The sequence below is a fragment of the Puntigrus tetrazona genome, chromosome 11, assembly GCF_018831695.1.
Source record: "Puntigrus tetrazona isolate hp1 chromosome 11, ASM1883169v1, whole genome shotgun sequence".
Classification (NCBI taxonomy): Eukaryota; Metazoa; Chordata; class Actinopteri; order Cypriniformes; family Cyprinidae; genus Puntigrus; species Puntigrus tetrazona.
The window spans coordinates 13,394,909-13,414,932 of NC_056709.1; the positions used below are offsets into that span (position 1 = coordinate 13,394,909).

The 20,024-nt window shown below is 36.1% G+C and overlaps 2 protein-coding genes and 1 long non-coding RNA gene across 3 annotated transcripts; all 3 read left to right on the forward strand.

The window, feature by feature from the left end:
* Positions 1 to 1,309: 1,309 nt before the first annotated feature.
* ctns (cystinosin, lysosomal cystine transporter) lies at positions 1,310 to 5,694 on the forward strand. Its single transcript, XM_043251318.1, is given in 11 exon segments — positions 1,310 to 1,573; positions 1,671 to 1,746; positions 1,832 to 1,919; positions 2,130 to 2,233; positions 2,688 to 2,825; positions 2,906 to 3,005; positions 3,209 to 3,328; positions 4,096 to 4,164; positions 4,166 to 4,264; positions 5,215 to 5,332; positions 5,413 to 5,694. Coding segments are annotated over 11 exon segments (1,131 nt in total). The 5' UTR covers positions 1,310 to 1,524; the 3' UTR covers positions 5,583 to 5,694.
* Positions 5,695 to 7,378: 1,684 nt separating this feature from the next.
* On the forward strand, positions 7,379 to 15,218 carry ranbp3a (RAN binding protein 3a). Its single transcript, XM_043251639.1, is given in 15 exon segments — positions 7,379 to 7,394; positions 8,302 to 8,403; positions 9,610 to 9,696; positions 9,785 to 9,856; positions 10,123 to 10,188; positions 10,360 to 10,456; positions 10,883 to 11,012; positions 11,802 to 11,876; positions 12,596 to 12,672; positions 12,768 to 12,843; positions 12,953 to 13,076; positions 14,037 to 14,149; positions 14,234 to 14,301; positions 14,303 to 14,352; positions 15,124 to 15,218. Coding segments are annotated over 15 exon segments (1,248 nt in total).
* A 353-nt stretch (positions 15,219 to 15,571) lies between these two features.
* Positions 15,572 to 18,973, forward strand: LOC122354466. The gene is made up of 2 exons (XR_006252111.1): positions 15,572 to 15,602; positions 17,784 to 18,973. It is a non-coding gene; the product is annotated as an uncharacterized LOC122354466 (long non-coding RNA).
* The last annotated feature ends 1,051 nt before the right edge of the window (positions 18,974 to 20,024 follow it).

Consider the following 20,024-nt stretch of genomic DNA (forward strand, 5'->3'; position numbering starts at 1 on the left):
TTTTTTTTTTGTTGTTTTGCAACAAGACAGTTCTCCCGATGTTTTCTAGATTCTTGCACAAGTGCAGCTTCGACCGTGCTTTCCTGCAAAATGCACATGTGTGTTTTATTTCTTAGTCATCAGTCGATTTATAATAGTAGCCGGGATGTTGAGGATGGTCTTGAGCTGTTTCTAATCTCTAAAGCCTGCATATATAATTTATGTGACAGCTTAAACATCTCACTCCGCTCTCTTCAATAACTGTGAACATCCCATATGCTTTCAGCATTGCTTCGAGCTGAGGCTTTATACTCACACATTTTTGGTTTTTTTGTATAAACATTAATAAATGCGAAAGAAACTACACAGCATTTTATTAATTATTATTAAATGACAATAATATAAACCAAGAACAGCAATGTCAAAGTAAGCATACAAACAACAGAAGTTGTTGTTATAATATTAATTAAGAACAATAAAAAATAACATTTTCCAAAATGTAATGAAATACAAGAAAAAGTGTTAAATGCAAACAACTGTTTTCTCTTTCTTTTCTTTTTTTTTTTTTTTTTTTTTTTTTACAAAGATTTACAAACAAATCAAACTTCCAGTCTGATAATTTAATTTAATAATTTAAAGAGTGTGGCGATTAAACTTAGGTAAAGTATCAAAGTATTAAAGTATGAAAGTTAATTAACAATGAACCTAAATTTACTGGGTTGCATGAAATGCATAAATAAAATTCACATCAACTTTTAGTATCACTTGGGGTAATATAATATGACCCCAGGCATCCAGACAGAGAACACTAAATTCTCTTTAAAACCTAATGCAAGTTGTTTCTGGCTCATATATGCAGAATGGGTTTTCATAAACCTTAACCTCAAAAAGAAAACATGAACCGATCCTATTCTTCTCGAAGCAGCCTGTGGGGATAAGGACGCACACAAGAGACTAAACAACAACTACGACAAACTACACTAATGAAAAAAAAACTGGAAACGTAAGCTTAAAATGCTATTTATATTATATCTAACGTTCACATTTATTTAGTGAGTCTGCATTATGTTATATTTAGTTTAGTGCTGGGCAATAATTAATCACATCCAAAATAAAAGTTTATATATATATAACCCACAACGGCACTGGCCAAACAAATAAATAAAATAAACAATATGATAAAACCCATACCATTTCCCTGTTTTTGCATAAATATATTAATAAATAATAATAATTAAAAAATAAATATATATATATATAAAATTTATTTATTTATATCTATCTGTGATTGGCTGGCAGCGTCGCGCGAAGTCAGCTGACTCGTGTCATGTGATTCAAAATGTCTAACGCGGAACAGCGGACTGATATTATCGTAAGTTTTCTGCTGTAATAGAGTTGAGGTTTTTTACTTTAAGTGCACTGACGAGTGAATTTCTCCTCGACTGACAGTTAATGTGTTTGGTTTCGTTATTCAAACGCTACTCGGCGAGTCAGGACGCGTTTCCGCTTTGTTTTTAACCGGGATTGCATACATATAATGTCAAGATGAAGCAGGCGGTCTTACTGTTTCTCGTTACGCTGTCTGCCTGCGCCGGTACGTACGATGTTTTAAATACGCAAAAATAGTCATAACAATAATAAGAGATTACGAAGAGCACAATAAGGGAGAGATAGTATCATTATATTTACAGACCCAGTGACCATCAAAGCTCCAGCAACAGTGAATCTTCAGGAACAATCAAAAGAAAACCTCACCCTCACACTGAGGTACGACCGTAAGCAGTTTTAAATATTCACGTGTTAATATGAAACGTGTTTGGGAATGTGACTTTTGATATGTTTACATTCACAGCCCACCGTTGAACACACCTGTTACGGTTTACTTCAATATCACTTATGAATCAAAAAACGTGTCCTCAGTCGTCCTGCTGCCTAATGAGGTAAGTGCACTGGAATACATTAATCACATTTAGGATAAAGATTCTGTTCTTAGTAGCGTTTGTTTTGATGGCTTTCATGCGGGACATGCTCTGGGTCGGAGCTTATACTCTGGGTTTATGATGTTAGCCGTCATGTGTGGCACAGCTCAAACATACATGCGAATGAAGCGACGCTTAATAATCATGTTTGTCCTCTCTCCTCACGAGCAGGTTGTGGTGCCAGCCGGAAACTCATCTGTATCTTTTGAAGTGCAGGCAAAAGGGGTTGGTCAGGTGACCGCTTACCTTTCCAGCAATGACACTCGCATAAAAAAGTGTGTTGTAAGCTACATTTTCTTAATCCGTCACCGATTAAACAGCATGCGACGCTCTCTTAAAACCTTTCAGTTTAGACTCATGCATCCTTTCTAAAGTTACATTTTTTTGTGGCATGCACTTTAACTTTAACCTTGACCTCATAAAGCCGTGCACTTATTAAAATTTTTAATTAAGGGGATTTCAAACCGGTTCGGAGCAATAGGCGAACTACTTAAAACCATCGTGCCAGTACATTTAAGGAGGTTCGCGACCTGCGCGAGAACGCAAAAGGCAATATTGAATAAATAAAAAGTTTCTTGTCCACGCCAGCACTTGCCCATTTAGATTGAACTGGGTGAAAATATTAAATAATAAAATATTAATAATACAGTCGGTTAATATTTCGATGTCAGGCTTTATTTTAGATGTGTGCTAACAAATGAGATTAACGGTTAGGTCCGTTTTTTCCAGCTTTGAAACCCGAATCAGGTTCCTGATTGTCAGAAGCAACATCCTCCTGATCATCAACCAGATCATCGGCTGGATTTATTTCCTGGCCTGGTCTGTGTCGTTCTACCCGCAGGCGTACGAGAACTGGAAACGGCGAAGGTACGAGAGGAACTTTGAGGCTCCAGGATTTAGGACGCGTGAACGAAAGCCAATGAATAACTTGTATTTTTGTGTCGTAGCGTGGTGGGCCTCAGTTTTGATTTCCTCGCTCTCAACCTGACTGGGTTCTTCGCTTACAGCGTGTTCAACATCGGCCTGTTCTGGGTGCCGTATATACAGGTGTGTGCGCTCGACGGCTTTCGGGTCGCAGTTATTTGGTCCAGATTTAGTCGACATTCACAGTGGTCCGTAGAAACATCACGCATTTAAAGGACTAATTTAATGCTAGGCTGGATTAAAGCGGTAGACGACCGCCTTTAGCTTTTGTCCGGACGTGTGATAGAGATTATATTTAATGGAGATGATGAATGGTTTATTTATAGGAGGAGTTCTTGAAGAAAGATCCAAACGGGGTCATTCCTGTCGATGCTAATGATGTCTTCTTTAGCCTTCATGCATTACTTCTCACTCTTGTCTATGTCTGCCAGTGTGCCATTTATGAGGTAAATCATCTTCACACATACACTTAAAAAATAAATAAATAAAAATACAATTAAATAAATATATATGTGTGTGTGTGTGTGTGTATATATATATATATATATATATATATATATATATATATATATATATATATATATATATATATATATATATACATACACATATATATATATTATATATTTTTTTTTATTATATATTTATTTATTTATTTATTATTATTTATGTATATAAAATTAATGTATGGGGTCAGTAAGATTTAAGAAATTTAAAAATAATTATTTTATTCAGCATTCAGTATTCAGAATTAAATGACAAAAAAAAAAATTGTTAAATTTTTTTAAGTCATCTAAGAATCCTGAAAATAAAATCACTTCTACAAAATATTTAACATTAATAATAATAAGAAATGTTTTTAAGCAGCAAATCAGCATATAAGAATGATTCCTAAAGAATCAAGAAGATTATTTTACAAAATGTATGGTTTTGGAGAGCATTATAAATATGTTGTTTCAATTCTACTGATCCCAAACTTTTGAATAGTAGTACATTTGTAATAAATAACATCTGACAAATAAAGTAATAAGTAGTATGTAACAGGTTTTAATTTTTAAAAAGTCTAATTTCTTATTGCATTCTAATAAATATACTATATAAAATGAAAGTTAAAAGAAGGAAATTGCATTGTTTCCTAAATGCATTTGTTTTTTGAACACACATACATATATATATTTGGATATATAATATTTCTTAATTTTTTTATACAGAGAGGAGGGCAAAGGTTTCCAAAGCGGCCATTGTGCTGTTAGCGATTGGCTGGACCTTTGCGTTTGTCTCCCCTGTTTGTTGCTGTGGCTCAGAAGATCTCCTGGCTGGATTATCTGTACTACTTCTCTTACATTAAACTGGGTGTCACACTAGTGAAGTACATCCCTCAGGTACAGCACTCGCTCCTTCACACCACCAAGTGCATGTGTTATCATTTACTCAGCCTAATGTCATTCCAAGCCTGACGTGAAGAAATGCAGATCAGATTACTTCCTTGTTCCAGTGAAATCAAAAGGAAATGTTTATCAGATGTGTTTTTCCTACAAAGGAAAGCGCGTGAAGACTAAGGCAAACTATGTTTTATTACATTGGCTCTGTGTTTTACAACGCGTTTACTTTCGGCTGAAATATTAAGAGTGTTTTGAGAATCAAACCTGGCTTGATGTGCCTTCAGCCAACGTGTCTGAATGTTCACACGTGTGAAAGAAATGTGAGAGTCATGGGAGATTTGTACTCGGTGGAATAAAGTAAGTCATGACGGCTTTGAAATGGTATGAGGGCGAGCAATCAATGACAGATTTTCATTTTGAGTGAGCTATCGCTTTAAAAATAATGGCTTCGATGCGCTCCACTGCAACGCTAAACATAGATCTCGCTTCTTCTCTTTCTAACAGTTTGTTATACTTGTGGTTTATAACCGTAGATTGAGAGCGTTTCAAGCGGATCTGAATGAAATGGTTACGTTAGGATCAAATTTTATAGATACAAAAATTATTAAATGAATACAAAGTTTATTAAATGATCTGTGCATGCTGGTTATAACATACACTGGTGGCCAGGTTTGTAATAATTACGTTTTTTTTATGCTTTTGCAATGTGTATTTCAAGGATAAAAAAATATTTATTTGATTTGCTTTTTTATCAGAATATACTTAAAAATGCAATTTATTCCCGTGACGCAAATCTGATTTCTCGAACAAATCGCTTATTTAAAAAAAAAATAATCTACAAATAGAAAATGATTATTCCAGACTTATGGCAACCTGTGTGTACGTTTTCATTTAAGGTTATTACAGCTTGATATTATTTAATTTTTTGTATTTTTTGCATTATTTTGTAGGCTTATATGAACTACCGCAGGCAGAGCACAGAGGGATGGAGCATCGGGAACGTGCTGCTGGACTTCACGGGGGGCAGTTTCAGTTTGCTTCAAATGTTCCTTCAGGCCTATAACAACGGTGAGACGCTTTACTGCATTGCTTCTGAGACCCCAGGATGCACGCGGGCTTTAGTTTTAATTTTTGTGTTTCCTCGACAGATAAATGGAAGTTTATATTTGGAGACCCCACAAAGTTTGGACTGGGTTTGCTGTCCATGTTCTTCGATGTCGTGTTCATCGCGCAGCACTATTGTCTGTACAGGAACAGAGAGCCGATGTACCACGATTTAGATGCTCAGACTGACCAGCACGCCAGCGTTAAAACATGACCACCGCAATATAAGGACTTTTATGGACTTTTATATCTACTGTGCGTACCACGTAGCAAAGGGATTTACCAATGTGTCTTAAAAACATGTACTTTGGATGCAAATAAGCACTAGTTTCAGTATGTATTTATAATCATTTTTTTCAGATTTTAGTAGATTGTTGCTGTCTCGGGGAATTCCTGAAGCTGGAACTGTAATTAAATGAATGCAACTCTTAATATAAGCAAGTTTGTGAGTGTTTGTTTTGTATTTCACATTTTTTTTACACTGCATTCTGGTGGCCATAAGATTAACTGCACTGCATTCTGACCCCGTGGTGCTATTTATTTTTCTGTATTTGTGAAAAGCTAACGCGTTTTAAATAAAAAATAATTAAATAAAAAATTTAAATATATAACATTTTATTATATAAAAATAAAATAGCATTGTAGTCATTTAGTTGTATAATCCTAGTAAATTATCACAACGTTTTAACTCTTCGCGCACGCTACGCAGCCGACGTCTACGCGCTGACGTCACTGCAGCGCGCAGAGGATTATGGTTAAACAGCGGAAGTAAGATGGCGGAGGTGACAGATGAGGGTAAGATGTTTGGGCATGAAATACCGGTTAAGCTCTTTCCATTGCTTTTTGTTAAACGCAGAGACTCTTTATATGGTTTGAGAGGCTGTCTGGAGCTGGCATGCCGAGCTTTTTGCTCATTTCAGATGATTTCATTATGAAATGTTATCGTGGCATTTGTACGCACCGGCCTCAGTCAAGAGACGGAACTAATGTTTACATACAGTTGTGTCTCTTCATGCCGTCTGCCAGAAGTGGGTTTATCATTTACAGACATAGTTGTTATTTCTGCTGTCTTCATAAGCGTGTAGGAGGGTTTCTAGTTATTAATGACAAGGCTGGACGTGTCACATTCTGCAATCGTTTAGAGTTGAGAGTCAACTTATTAGTTATTTTAATATGTTAGGGTTTGCAGTTTAGAAACATGCCACAATTATTCACAAATAATGCTTTGATTGAAGTGTTTAAGCTCGGATCAGAGTTAAAATCACGGTTAGTTCCGAAATAAAATACAAGACTTGTGCTAACTAACTTGTTAAGATCGTATTAATTTCATGATAATATAGCGCAGTATGTTATGTGTATATTATTTTAAGTTACAAAAAGTTAAATTTAAAAGTCGATAGTAGTTTTTTCAGTTAATAAAAAATTATTATATATTGTTGCTGTAGTATTTAGATATTTGTATGTTTATTTAAAATAAAATAAAAAATAAATAAAATAAATAAATAAATAAATATAAATAAATATATATATATATATATATATATATATATATATATATATATAAATATATATATATATATATATATATATATATATGCATTGAGTCCTTTTCCCCCTTTATCATAAAATGACCACGAACATATACCATACAACTTTAAGGTAGACACAAACAATTATAAGAAGTCATTAACTGAAAGTCTTTCCTCCAGTGAGCTGTACTCTGCTGCGGAGGGAGCATTGAATCAGTGAGTTGATCTCGCAGACTGATTCAATGAACGTGAGGTCGTTGGGTAAATAAGAATATTCCGTTTTAGAACTGTTGCAGAGCTGTTCCTTTAATGCGGTGCTTTATGTCTGTTTGTGTGCGCGCTTTGGCTACGTCTTGTCACGTCTTTTTTTTGATTTAACAAATTTCTTGTGCTTCTGCCACCGTGTTTCGTTTAGTGCTTTCTCTCTGATGTTTGAAAACGGAAGATCTTGACTTCGTCCTGCGGAGGATAAGACGGCAGCATGGCGGATGAGAACGGTGAGTAGCGTCGGCGAACGGAGTGATATTATTGAGACAGTCATCAGTAGATATTAAATGATCCGAGTTAGACTAGCGATGTGAGATTATAGACAGCCGCACTTCTCTGTAAGCCCAGGCTTCCTCGTGGCGACATAAAAATAGACACAAGGAAGTGTTTCTGTATTTCCGTATGAAGTCCACTGAATGATCAACAAAGGGATGTTTTTAGAATTATACTAAAAGTTTTTAATAATGATAAAAATGATTCAGCTTGTGGTTCATGCGTTTTTTGCTATGAAATATGTATTTAATTTAATAAAGTAAACATAACAATAACTATAATTTCTTGATTTTACCGCATTTCATTGCATTATATTTTTTTAAACCGTAATATAAATAAATAAATTGTTCTGTTTATTTATTTCTATTATTTCGTATTAAATTAAATATATATTAAATTAGCAAAGAAAAAGATGCACCTGTTCTAAAAGTGCAAGCAGAAAAACATTGTAAAACAAAAAATAGCTTCGATTTATATTGTTAATTTTATTTCCAAATAATTGGACATATAAGAGCCTTTTTACTGGGCTGCAGTTCAAAAAATATTATTTATTCCACAGTTTAATTAATCCTTCTCACATGATATACACAAATCACACTATTGGTTAAAATAGTTTGTTTTAATTATTATAGTCTATTTTAATTATACTTATCATTTGGACGTATGTTTGAGTTCTAATGTCTATATAATCAGATGCATTTCTCACGCTTCACCCGCCGTCTTGGATTTATTTTCCAGAGATGGTGCTGTAGCATGTTTCTGTTCACTCAATGACAACCTCATCTTGTTTTTCAACTCTTGAGAGAAACCTGCTGTTGCTCCTCCGGTGTTTGTGTTTCAGAAAGCTAAAGCACAAAGGGTAAGAGCAGCGCTTCACTCCTTACTGCGTGACTCCAGTCCTGGCTCTAAAACACTGCTTCTGTCCTCAGAGGTCAGCAGAAGGATCCAGCACGGAGGATGGAGAAGGTGAGCTCCGTCTTTTCGCGGTCAACTGAGGATCAATTTCACAAGCAAACGCTTGGGACGTATCAGAATAAAAAGTATCACTTGTTTTAAAGAAAAAGAGTTATTTGATTGCTTTTGTTTTTAATAATTGCAAAAATTAAGCCCGTTAAAAATTGTTTGATGATTGAATAAATTCAAAGTAATTACTTGCAAAAAAATCTAATTAGTTACTAAAATTTAAGAAGTGCTTGTGCCAGATCCTAGAAATCTTATAAATATGCTTCATTTTCTTTTTGAAATATGTAACGGATTGTTTCTTTTTGAATTTTGGTTAAAAATTCTTTGAATTCGTTAAACTTTGAAATGTTTAACAGTTTTTGTGTGTCATATGTAAATTCTGTCTCTCTCTCTCTCTCTCTCTCTCTCTCTCTCTCTCTCTCTCTCTCTCTCTCTCTCTCTGTCTCTCTTTCTCTCTCTCTCTCTCTCTCTCTCTCTCTCTCTCTCTCTCTCTCTCTCTCTGTCTCTCTGTCTCTCTCTCTCTCTCTCTCTCTCTCTCTCTCTCTCTCTCTCTCTCTCTCTCTCTCTCTCTCTCTCTCTCTCTCTCTCTCTCTCTCTCTCTCTCTCTCTCTCTCTCTCTCTCTCTCTCTCTCTCTCTCTCTCTCTCTCTCTCTCTCTGTCTCTCTCTCTCTTCTCTCTGTCTCTCTCTCTCTCTCTCTCTCTCTCTCTCTCTCTCTCTCTCTCTGTCTCTCTCTCTCTGTCTCTCTCTCTTTCTCTCTCTCTTTGTCTCTGTCTCTCTCTCTCTGTCTCTCTCTCTTCTCTCTCTGTCTCTCTCTCTCTCTCTCTCTCTCTCTCTCTCTCTCTCTCTCTCTCTCTCTCTCTCTCTCTCTCTCTCTCTCTCTCTCTCTCTCTCTCTCTCTCTCTCTCTCTCTCTCTCTCTCTCTCTCTCTCTCTCTCTCTCTCTCTCTCTCTCTCTCTCTCTCTCTCTCTCTCTCTCTGTCTCTCTCTCTCTCTCTCTCTGTCTCTCTCTCTCTCTCTCTCTCTCTCTCTCTCTCTCTGTCTCTCTCTCTCTGTCTCTCTGTCTCTGTCTCTCTGTCTCTCTCTCTCTCTCTCTCTCTCTCTCTCTCTCTCTCTCTCTCTGTCTCTCTCTCCCTCTCTCTCTCTCTGTATGCAAATGTAAAAAACTTTAACTCGCCTCACTTTGGACTTTTTCTGTCTGTTTCTGCACAGACTCTGATACGGCAGATGGAAATTACAGCCCTGCAGCCAAAAGAGGAAGAACGTCTTCGTTTACGCAATTTCCACCAACTCATTCCGGTAATTCACCTGGTGAACAGCTACAGCTTTCATACCACTTCTTCTGGGTGGCCCAGTTTCTTGACACACTTGCTTTTCCTTTTTACAGTTTCTAAGAATAATGTTTTCATGCCATCCAATTTCTGCCAGTCACCAAACGAAAACTCTGACTCAGAACCTGGTGAGACTCTTTATGCGCTTCAAACATGTACCACACAATGTAAGTTTTGTGACGTGAATATTATGAGTTAAATGATCAGTTCGAGAAAATCAAAAGTGGAGTCTCTCCGTTGGGATTTGGCTGAATATGTCAAAATTCATAATGAAAGCTGTTTTCAGAAGTAGGGCGAGTTATCACAGACCTAATATAGAGCATTAGAAAAGTAAGTAATGTAAGTTTAGGTTTCATGTTGACTACTATTGCTTTCTCTTTTTTTCTTTTCCCAGAAGAGAAAACTGTGGGGTTTCGCCTGAAACCCCCGACTCTGATCCATGGCCAGGCTCCGAGCGCTGGTGAGTCAGTGGTCAAACATCTGCTGTTTTGAACCGTCTGTTGATTAATACCCAGTTGCGGAGCTTTCATAAGATTGTTTATTTGCGTGATCTCACAGAGGGTCACCATTTGAACTTTCCGCGCCGGAGACCCTCAGAGGGCCTGAAAGATGTTTTTGCTTTTCGTTTCAGGTGTCCCCAGCCCGAAACCCAAAGAAGCCCAGCGCAGCATCCTGCGACCTCCAGTGCTGCAGCCCCCTCCGACTCGATCCCCCCCTCAGAACCGTGAGTACTGGGAACACAATTACTTGCACATTATTGTAACATTAATGGTCACAGTTAACAGCAGAGACCCGTTTGGAGCACGAATTTAGATCTTTTTGAGAGCTGTCTGAAAACACATCACCAAAAACATCGCTAAACCAGTCCGTGTGACATCAGTGGCTCAAAGAAAACGCAAATAACATCATTTACCGTTTTTGAGAGTATCATACCACATATGCGTGCTTTAATGAATCTGACATAATCAGCCTTGTTTACTTTCAGGGAAAAGCGTGCGCATGAACATAATCTGTGGTTGTTTATGCTTGGGAAAGTGTACGCATGCGTTGTGATGCAGAAGCGAATGAACCTGTACTAAAAAACTCGATTGTACGTGAAATAGATCAGCTGAAGGAGAACCAGAACTAAAAGCCGTAGTCTGTTGTTTCACCAGACACGAGCAACAGCGTTCAAACGGAGCAAAGAACCTCTCCGACGGAGGAGTCGAATGTGAACGTCACTCCGAGGCTTCTGCTGCTTGCACTCGTGATGATGATGATGATGATGATGATGATGATGATGATGTGTAAATCGATGGTAAGTCGTGACTGACAGCAAGCCATGTTCTAGCCATGTTATCTACAAAAATCTCTTAAAGGGATAGTTCACCCAAATCGTTATCTTGTACTCGTGCTCAAGTTCATATTTCTTTCTCTTATCTTCTTGTATGTTCAGTAGAAGGAATTTACTATGCAAATCACCCGTTTGGTTAAGCACTATCTTCAAAATACTGTATTTTCAGCAGAAGAAAGAAACTTTTATAGGTTTGAAACAATTTAGGCGATTAAAAGAAGATGATAGAATTTTTATTTTTGGGTGTACTGTCCCTTTAAGTGCACTTTGGGAGGCAATCGCTGCGTGCTTTTTGTATTATTTTGTTTAAGATGGGTACTTGTGCAATGCTTTTCGATCAAATGCCACTTTGTTCGTTATTTTGTTATATAACAAAGAGAGTCACGTCAATTTTGAAGAGTAGCTTAAGTGTGAACATGTTTCTCAAGACCACTGTGATGTTTGTGCTCTGTGTTTTTTTCATATTTGACAAATGTTAGCGTGTTTGAACGCAGCATGGGCTGTGGTCCAAAGGCCAGACAAGTCTCGTTTTAGTTTACATGGCTGTGGCTTCCAGAAAGTGCTTTGTCATCTTGTTCTGAATGTCTTATTTGGCTGACCCGTGTTTCTAGTTGAGGCGCTGACACATAACTGTAGCAAAGAGAACAAGATATGAGTAACCTGGTCACTATTTTTAAACCTAAACGATCTTTTGTTATTTCTTTTTAAGATAAGGAGCAACAGCACTTTTGGCCACAAAGCGGAAAAACTGAAGGCGCCCGATTGAGAGCAGTTTTGTGTTTGGGCAGAATATGAGGGGACAGAGCAAAGGTTCGGTTAGCTCATTCCTATTAGGGCTGGGTTATCGTTGAATATTCACAGGATAGTTCTTTCGCTGGCAATATAAAAATGATCTCATGCGTTAGATGAAAATAAATACCCGTCATGTTAATATTTGAGGTCAGTAAGTCTTTGAGAAGATAAATGCACTTAAGTCACTTTAAAATTATTTCATTATACAAGGAATTTTGAAAAACTTCTCTATCACTGTTTCCACAAGTTCTTTTCAGTTAATTGTTTTAGTTAATAAGTTGTTTTAAATTATTATAATAATTATAATATTATAATTATATAATAAATAATTTATATATATATATATATAAATAATTATATATATATATAATTATATATATATTATAATTAGAATAATTAGAAATAATATTTCACAATATTCCTGTTTTGGTCAAATAAACGACGGTTCAATTAGATCAATAAATAAATCACTTTTTATTGTATTATTTCAATAAACTGCAATTAGGAAGAAGATGTCTTGATGATTTTTAATTTGATTTGTTATCCTGTATTTTAAATGCATTTATAGAGTAATTTTTATTTTATAATTTTTATAACATTTATTTAAAATGAATTTTCCCGTATCACCCAGCCCATAATTCCTAATAATTCTTTGTGAAGTTTAGTTTAGTAAAAATCGTTTTGTTTCTGGGTTGGTGTTTTGCCTTTGTGTTGATTGAAAGTATAATTATATTCGCTGCAGGTGGAAAACAGCGGCGTCTCCTCCAAAAGTGGCGATTCAGAGGAAACAAATTACTTTTTGCAGTATATCACTTCTAGGTACTGCAGCTGAAACGTTCATGTTCATTTCAAAAAGCATTTTTTTTCAGGCAGAAACTTGTAACTTTTCTTGGCGTCGTTATTGTTTCCCATAGTGCGCAAAAACCTGACAGCAGCAATGCCAACAGCGTGAAGTTTGTCTTTGGGCAGAACATGTTGGATCGCGTCTTGGTAAAACAGCAAGTACCTTTCTAAACCTTGATGTGTTTGTCATCATTTGGCATGGTCAAGTTATCATAGATCACAGTTCTTGACATGTTTATGTATTGCATGCTTATAGGCAATGCCAAAATTCAGCACTGAACCTCCAGGGGGCAGCAAAGAGCCTCAGTCAGAGATGGGCCTGTTCGGCCAGATTTCCTCCTCGCATGATCAAACCGTGGAGAAGAGTATGTGTTTTTTGGGTGTTTTTTTTCTTACACAAGCAAAACAAAAGCGGCATTGACTAACACATTGACTAAAACATGCATATATGTGACCCCGGACCACAAAACCAGTCAAAAGGGTTAATTTTCTTTTCCAATTGAAATGTACACATCATCTAGTGGTTTGTTAGGATTGGGAGGTACAACTAGTTAAAAAATCTGGATTTTGAGGGTGCAAAAAAATAAAAAAAATCTTAAATACTGAGGAAATCTAGAAATAAAGATTCGTAGCAATGCATATTACAAATCAAAAATCAAAAAAAGGTTTTCATATGTTTACAGTATGATACTTACGAAATAGCTTCATGGAACAGTATCTTAACTAATTAATGTTGTAATGATTTAAAAAAACAAAACATAATTTTTTTAAAGATTTGCAATAGACGTGCCATTCAAAACATTCTAAAAACAGTATTATTGTGAAATATTAGTACAATTTTAAAAATGCTGTTTTCTGTTTGAATGTATTTTAAAATATAAACTATTTTATGTCGCTGAAGTTGTTTTGCTTCATATTTTTGTGATTTTTATATATATATATATATTGTGACGGGATATATATCTTAAAGCATTTTTCTTTGATTTAAAATAAAGATCAAAATAAAGATCAAATCATTTATTTGAAATGGAACTTTTGTAACTGTCCCTTTTTTATTAATTTAATGAATTCTAGTGTATTTATTAATATAATAAAATTAAAAATATAATAAAAAATATAATTCATATATATATATATATATATATATATATATATATATATATATATATATATATAAAAAAAATATATATATATATATATATATATATATATATATATATATATATATATACACACACACACATACTTTTTTACCTTTATTTTACAGTTTTATCTTAATCGGCTGCACTAAATAATTGAAGCTTATGTTTTAATTGCGCTGTAGGTGACAACACGAAAAGAGTCCCTGGAGGAGTGCTGCGGCGCGCGACACGAAGCACACAAACCACAGAAGTGTTTATTAGAGCGAGTGGAGGTCAGGACGGGAGAAGAGTCTGAGAGCAATGTTCTGCAGGTGAGACCAGCTCACACATCTGATCCGTACAGACCTGCTTCAGAGAAACACACGAGGCGATGACCCGCTTTCCTGTGTTTTCAGATGCAGTGCAAGCTGTTTGTGTTTGAGATGACGTCTCAGTCGGGGGTGGAGAGAGATGTGGAGTGCTCCGCTCAATGACATGGCGTCCGCTGATGACGGCACCTTACAGTCCAGACTGGGTAATGCAATCATTTCTGCACATTATGGTCATTTAATCGTAATGTAATTCCGATTTACAAAAAAAGATCTCATGCATGCTGTCGGATCAAAATAGTAGCAAAAAATGTCAACATATAAGTTGTCTATATAAGTTTCACATCTTCTGAAGTTGTATAATATACCCTGCTATTAATGTTTCTGAAAGAAGTTTCTTATGCTTTCCAGGGCTGCATTTATTTGATCAAAACCACAATAGAAGTGGTAATATTGTGCAATATTACTTTTTAATGTTACTGTTTTGTTGTTTGAATATACTTATACGATGAAAACAATTAGAATTTTGAATCATTTGTAACATTATGATCGCTTTTATAAACATTTTTAAAGGGGCCATAATCTTTACTCGAATAAAATATATATTTCTTAAAAATTAATTTTGGCCACTTAAATGTTGCTAAAATAGCTAAAATATACCGCTCGCTTGCTTCATGCAATATTTATACAAGATTCATTAAAAACAGCACATTTTCATTATGTAGACAAGGCTTGCAGGTTTTGTAACCAACACAAGGGGGTGCTATTACTTCTGTTTCATCTACCTTCAGTGCTCAATTTAGCAGTTTCAAAAAATACTGATCAGATATATATATATATATATATATATATATATATATATAAAAATATATAATCTTCATTTTTCAGTCACCCATTTTGAAAGAGCATGGCTAAATGTATTTAGAAAGAAACATCTGTAGTGTTCTTTTTATTACTGATTTGTCTTGGGCTTGCAGTCATGCGGACTCAGGGAAGTCTTCGAGTGATCCTCAACACCAAGCTTTGGCCTCAGATGCAAGTGGATAAAGCCAGTGAAAGAGTCTCAGAATAACAGCCATGGACACGGAGGAGCAGGGCGTCAAAGTCTTCCCTCATATCTGTGAGAATGCGAGAATCATTATATTTGGTTTATGTGTAACTGCATGCCCGTCTCGGCCAAGAGATTATAGTTTAGTTTACTGGCTAAATAAAGTTTTAAACCAATAAATGCCATAAATAGCTGTGTTGTGTTTACTGGTGTAGGTCTCATCTCTCAGAGTCAGCTCTAGGAGTTCACGGCGCAGCTCGACACGCAGCCCTGCACCATCGTGTGTCCTGGCGCTGTGGAGCATCAGCGGACAGGAGTCTGACGAGCAGCCGGTCATCAGCTGAGACCAGCGACACATCTGATCCGACAGTCCACAGACGCCCCCCGCAGCAGCCAGGCCTGCTCCAGGTAATATCTCCTATCATGATGTAATCGGGAACTGTTTTATATGACACTTCTCTAACTGATTTGGTTCATGATTCACAGATCCAGCACATTTGTCCTACAAAACAAAAATGTGATTTTAAATCATATATATATATATATATATATATATGTATGTGTGTATGTATATATGTATATGTATGTGTGTATATATATATATATATATATATATATATATATATATATATATATATATATATATATATATATACATATTAGTCTCCCTAGGATGTGTATATATTAGTTGATAATTTTTTAATCTCTCCTTTTATATATATATCCCCTGTGTGTGTGTGTGTGTGTGTGTGTATACAGGCGTGGACAAAATTGTTGGTACCCTTTGGTCAATGAAAGAAAAACTCACAATGGTCACAGAAATAACTTTAATCTGACAAAACAATAATAAATAAAATTCTATAAATGTTAACCAATGAAAGTCAGACATTGTTTTTCAACCATGCTTCAACAGAATTATTAAAAAAATAAACTTAAAAATTAAACAGACCTGACAAAAATGATGGTACCCTAACTTAATATTTTGTTGCGCAACCTTTTTCAGGCAATCACTGCAATCAAACGCTTCATGTAACTGTCAATGAGACTTCTGCACCTCTCAGCAGGTATTTTGGCCCACACCTCATGAGCAAACTGCTCCAGTTGTGTCCGGTTTGAAGGGTGCTTTTCCAGACTGCATGTTTCAGCTCCTTCCAAAGATGCTCAATGATCATTGAGGTCAGGGCTCATAGATAGGCCACTTTACAATAGTCAATTTTTTTATCTTAGCCATTCTTGGGTGTTTTTAGCGGTGTGTTTTGGGTCATTGTCCTGTTGCAAAGACCCATGACCTGCGACTGAGACCAAGCTTTCTGACACTGGCTAGTACATTTCTCTCTGGAATTCCTGATAGTCTTGAGATTTCATTGTACCCTGCACAGATTCAAGACACCCTGTGCCAGATGCAGTGGATAAAGCCCCAGAACATCTCAGAATAACCTCCATGTTTCACGTAGGGACAGTGTTCTTTTCTTGATATGCTTCATTTTTTCTGGTCTGTGAACATACAGCTGATGTGCCTTGGCAAAAACTTGGATTTTTGTCTCATCTGTCCACCCATTCTCCCAGAAGCTTTGTGGCTTGTCAGTTGTAGTTTGGCATATTCCAGTCTTGCTTTTTATGATTCTGTTTTCAACAATGGTGTCCTCCTTGGTCGCTCTCCCATGTAGTCCACTTTGGCTCAAACAACGCGACGGATGGTGCGATCTGACACTGATGTTCCTTGAGCATGAAGTTCACCTTGAATCTCTTTAGAAGTCTTTCTAGGCTCTTTTGTTACCATTCGGATTATCCGTCTCTTAGATTTGTCATCAATTTTCCTTCTCACGGCCACGTCAGGAGGTTGGCTGCAGTCCCATGGATCTTAAACTTCTGAATAATATGTGCAACTGTAGTCACAGGAACATCTAGTTGCTTGAGATGGTCTTATAGCCTTTACCTTTAACATGCTTTGTCTATAATTTTCTTTCTGATCTATTGATGACAACTGTTTGTATATGTTTGCTTATCTGGTATATATATATATATGTGGTACACACCATATCACCAAACTACACAGTGATTACCTGAGCCATATATATATATTAATGGCTGATTATATATTAGTAGACACCTGTGATGCTAATTAGTGGACATGCACCTTTGAATTAACATGTCTTTGGTCACATTATTTTCAGTGTTTTCTAGGGGTACCATATTTTAGTCCATGCCTGTTTACAGTGAGTTTATTTTTTAAAAATAATTCTGTTGAAGCATGGTTGAAAAACAATGTCTGACTTTCATTGGTTAACATTTATAGAATTTTTATTTATTATTACTTTTGTCAGATAACAGTTATTTCTGTGACCATTGTGACTTTTTTATTTCATTGACCAATAGGGTACCAACAATTGTGTGTGTGTGTGTGTGTGTATATATGTATGTATATATGTATGTGTGTATATATGTTTATATCATTTGCATTTAGCATTGTTTTTCCTTGCTTTCCGCAAGCCATTTTCATATTAATTTCTTTTTTTGTGTGTTTGTTATTATCTGTGCGTTTCTCATTTAAACCTTTCTCTTTTCTTCTTCTTTTTTTTTTTTTCCCAGGTAATCCAGAGGCAGGTGCGTGCCCATCCACAGGTGACGCACAGTGCTGAGCCTGCTGCTGGTATCTATCCCACAATGCCTCACTGCAGCCCTTTGATCCGCTCAAGTACTATGCAGGTGTTTTTTTCTCCAAACTCCTTCAGGTGAACTGTAGTCGCGTGTTCAGACGGTTTTATTTATTGCATTTTAACAGCAAAAAAAAAAGCTCATCTTCAGGCCTGGACACGTAACACCCTTAATGTCATCATATTGATGAAAACGAGAGGCTATTAGTGTTTTAGTAAACCGATTTTTTCCATTCTGAACGTGAGATTGAATTACTCCATCCAGTGCACACAGAGTTCACGGAAACCATCGCAGTTCTGCTCAGTCCGTCGCTTTCTAACTTTAGATCTCAGAACGACTTCAGATGAATCCTGGGATGCGTAAGCGGCGTTTTAATTTAGTCCTGGTGCTGTAGAACAGTACAACATCAAAAGAGACCCGTCCACGCCGCCTCTCTTTTATCAATTTTTATAAACATTTCAGAATCGCAAGCTTTCATACTGCAGCTTTGAGTGGACCTCATTTATTATATTATTCATATTATACCGCGTTGGTTTAGTCTCTTTATTTAAAGGAAAATTTCGCCTGTGAACGAGTAGAGTGTTTGTAGAGCATCTCAAAGATATTTTTGAGCATTCTGGGTTCGGATGCGTAAAACGGTGACAGAGAGTTTTTATTTTTGGGGTGAAATGTTCCAGCTTTTACATATCATTGCAGTGAGGTTGACCTCAGCTAGCAAACAAAAGGAACCACTGTACAGTACAAATACTTACTGTAAATTATTCTCCAGTTTCAATGCAATAGCACCTTTTCACACAGTATATTTTTATGAATATGTCCTGTAAAGCGACTTAGCACTGTACATAGTTTAGGATCAAAGGTTTTATAGCAAAATGTCTCGTCGAGGATATTAATTATGGTCCGTATCGTCTGTTACTAAAGTAATACTATATACAGTGTTTTTCACCTATATATTTTGTTTATTGAGACATTTGTCGTTGGATTAGTGGAAGATTCTGTGCTCTGTATTTCTTATTTAACAAACTTTGTTTAAAAAAAAGAGACTAAAGGTTTGGTTTAGTGATTGCGCAGCCGTAGAAGTGGCCCGGCGGAGGGGGGGGGATCTCACACAATCTGCCAGGGTTGTATTTCACACTAAAATATGATCATTTAAAGGAATGCTTCAACCGAAAATTAGACTTAGCTGAAAACGTCCTCACCCTCAGGCCGCCCGGAACGCGCTTGCTTTGCTTCACGGGAACAGATTCGGAGAGATGTGGCGCTGCATCGCTTGTTCGCCGGTGAATGGGTGCCGTCAGAATTAGAGTCCGAACAGCTGAATAATCACAATAATCTACAAGTGATCCACACCACTCCAGTCCATCAGTTAACTTCTTGTGAAAGGTTGTTTTTTAAGATGTTGTTAACCTCATTTCGGTTGCTTTCTCTAATTAAAAAGCACTGTGTTTAAAGTACGCACTGTTTAAATGTAAACGCGGTCCAAAGCAGAACTGAACAAAGGAAGCCGTGTGAATTATTAAATCGTATTTTAGATAGAAGTGACAAGTTTAAAATGCACCGAATGATCGATTTGTATCTCACTAACATTCAGTTTTTTTTGCTTCACAAGTCTGATGTTTTTATCTGACTCTCGTTCTGACGGCACCCATTCGCTGCAGAGCATCCGTTGTTGAGCAAGTGATAGGATGCTTTATTTCTACAAACGGTCAAATTTCTTGGTCATTTTTAATGTTTTGCGCGAACTGTTCCTTTAAGGTGGTTTGCATTGAGCTATTATTTTAATTAAACTTAATTTCCAGCATGCTTCACTATTAAATATCATTATTGTAATGCAAAAAGAATTGAGCGACTCCTACTAGAATTTATGTGGTTCTGCTTGAATTTAATTTCAATTAAAGAGCCGTTGTGACCAGACAGGATGTTTTTAATCCACTTGTATGTAATAACCGTCTAATTTATCAAACTGTTATCAAAATGATACCACAATACAAAACATATCAGCAGACTTTAATTACATTACAAAAATTTTAAAAATAATTAATTTGGTCGATAGTTAATTATTTTGCTTAATAAATTAGATTTTGGGGTGAAATGTGACATTTTTGGTGAGCTTTGCTGTATTATAGTTTTTAAGAAGCAAAACCTGAAGACCGTTTCTCATTAAATTATTGCGTG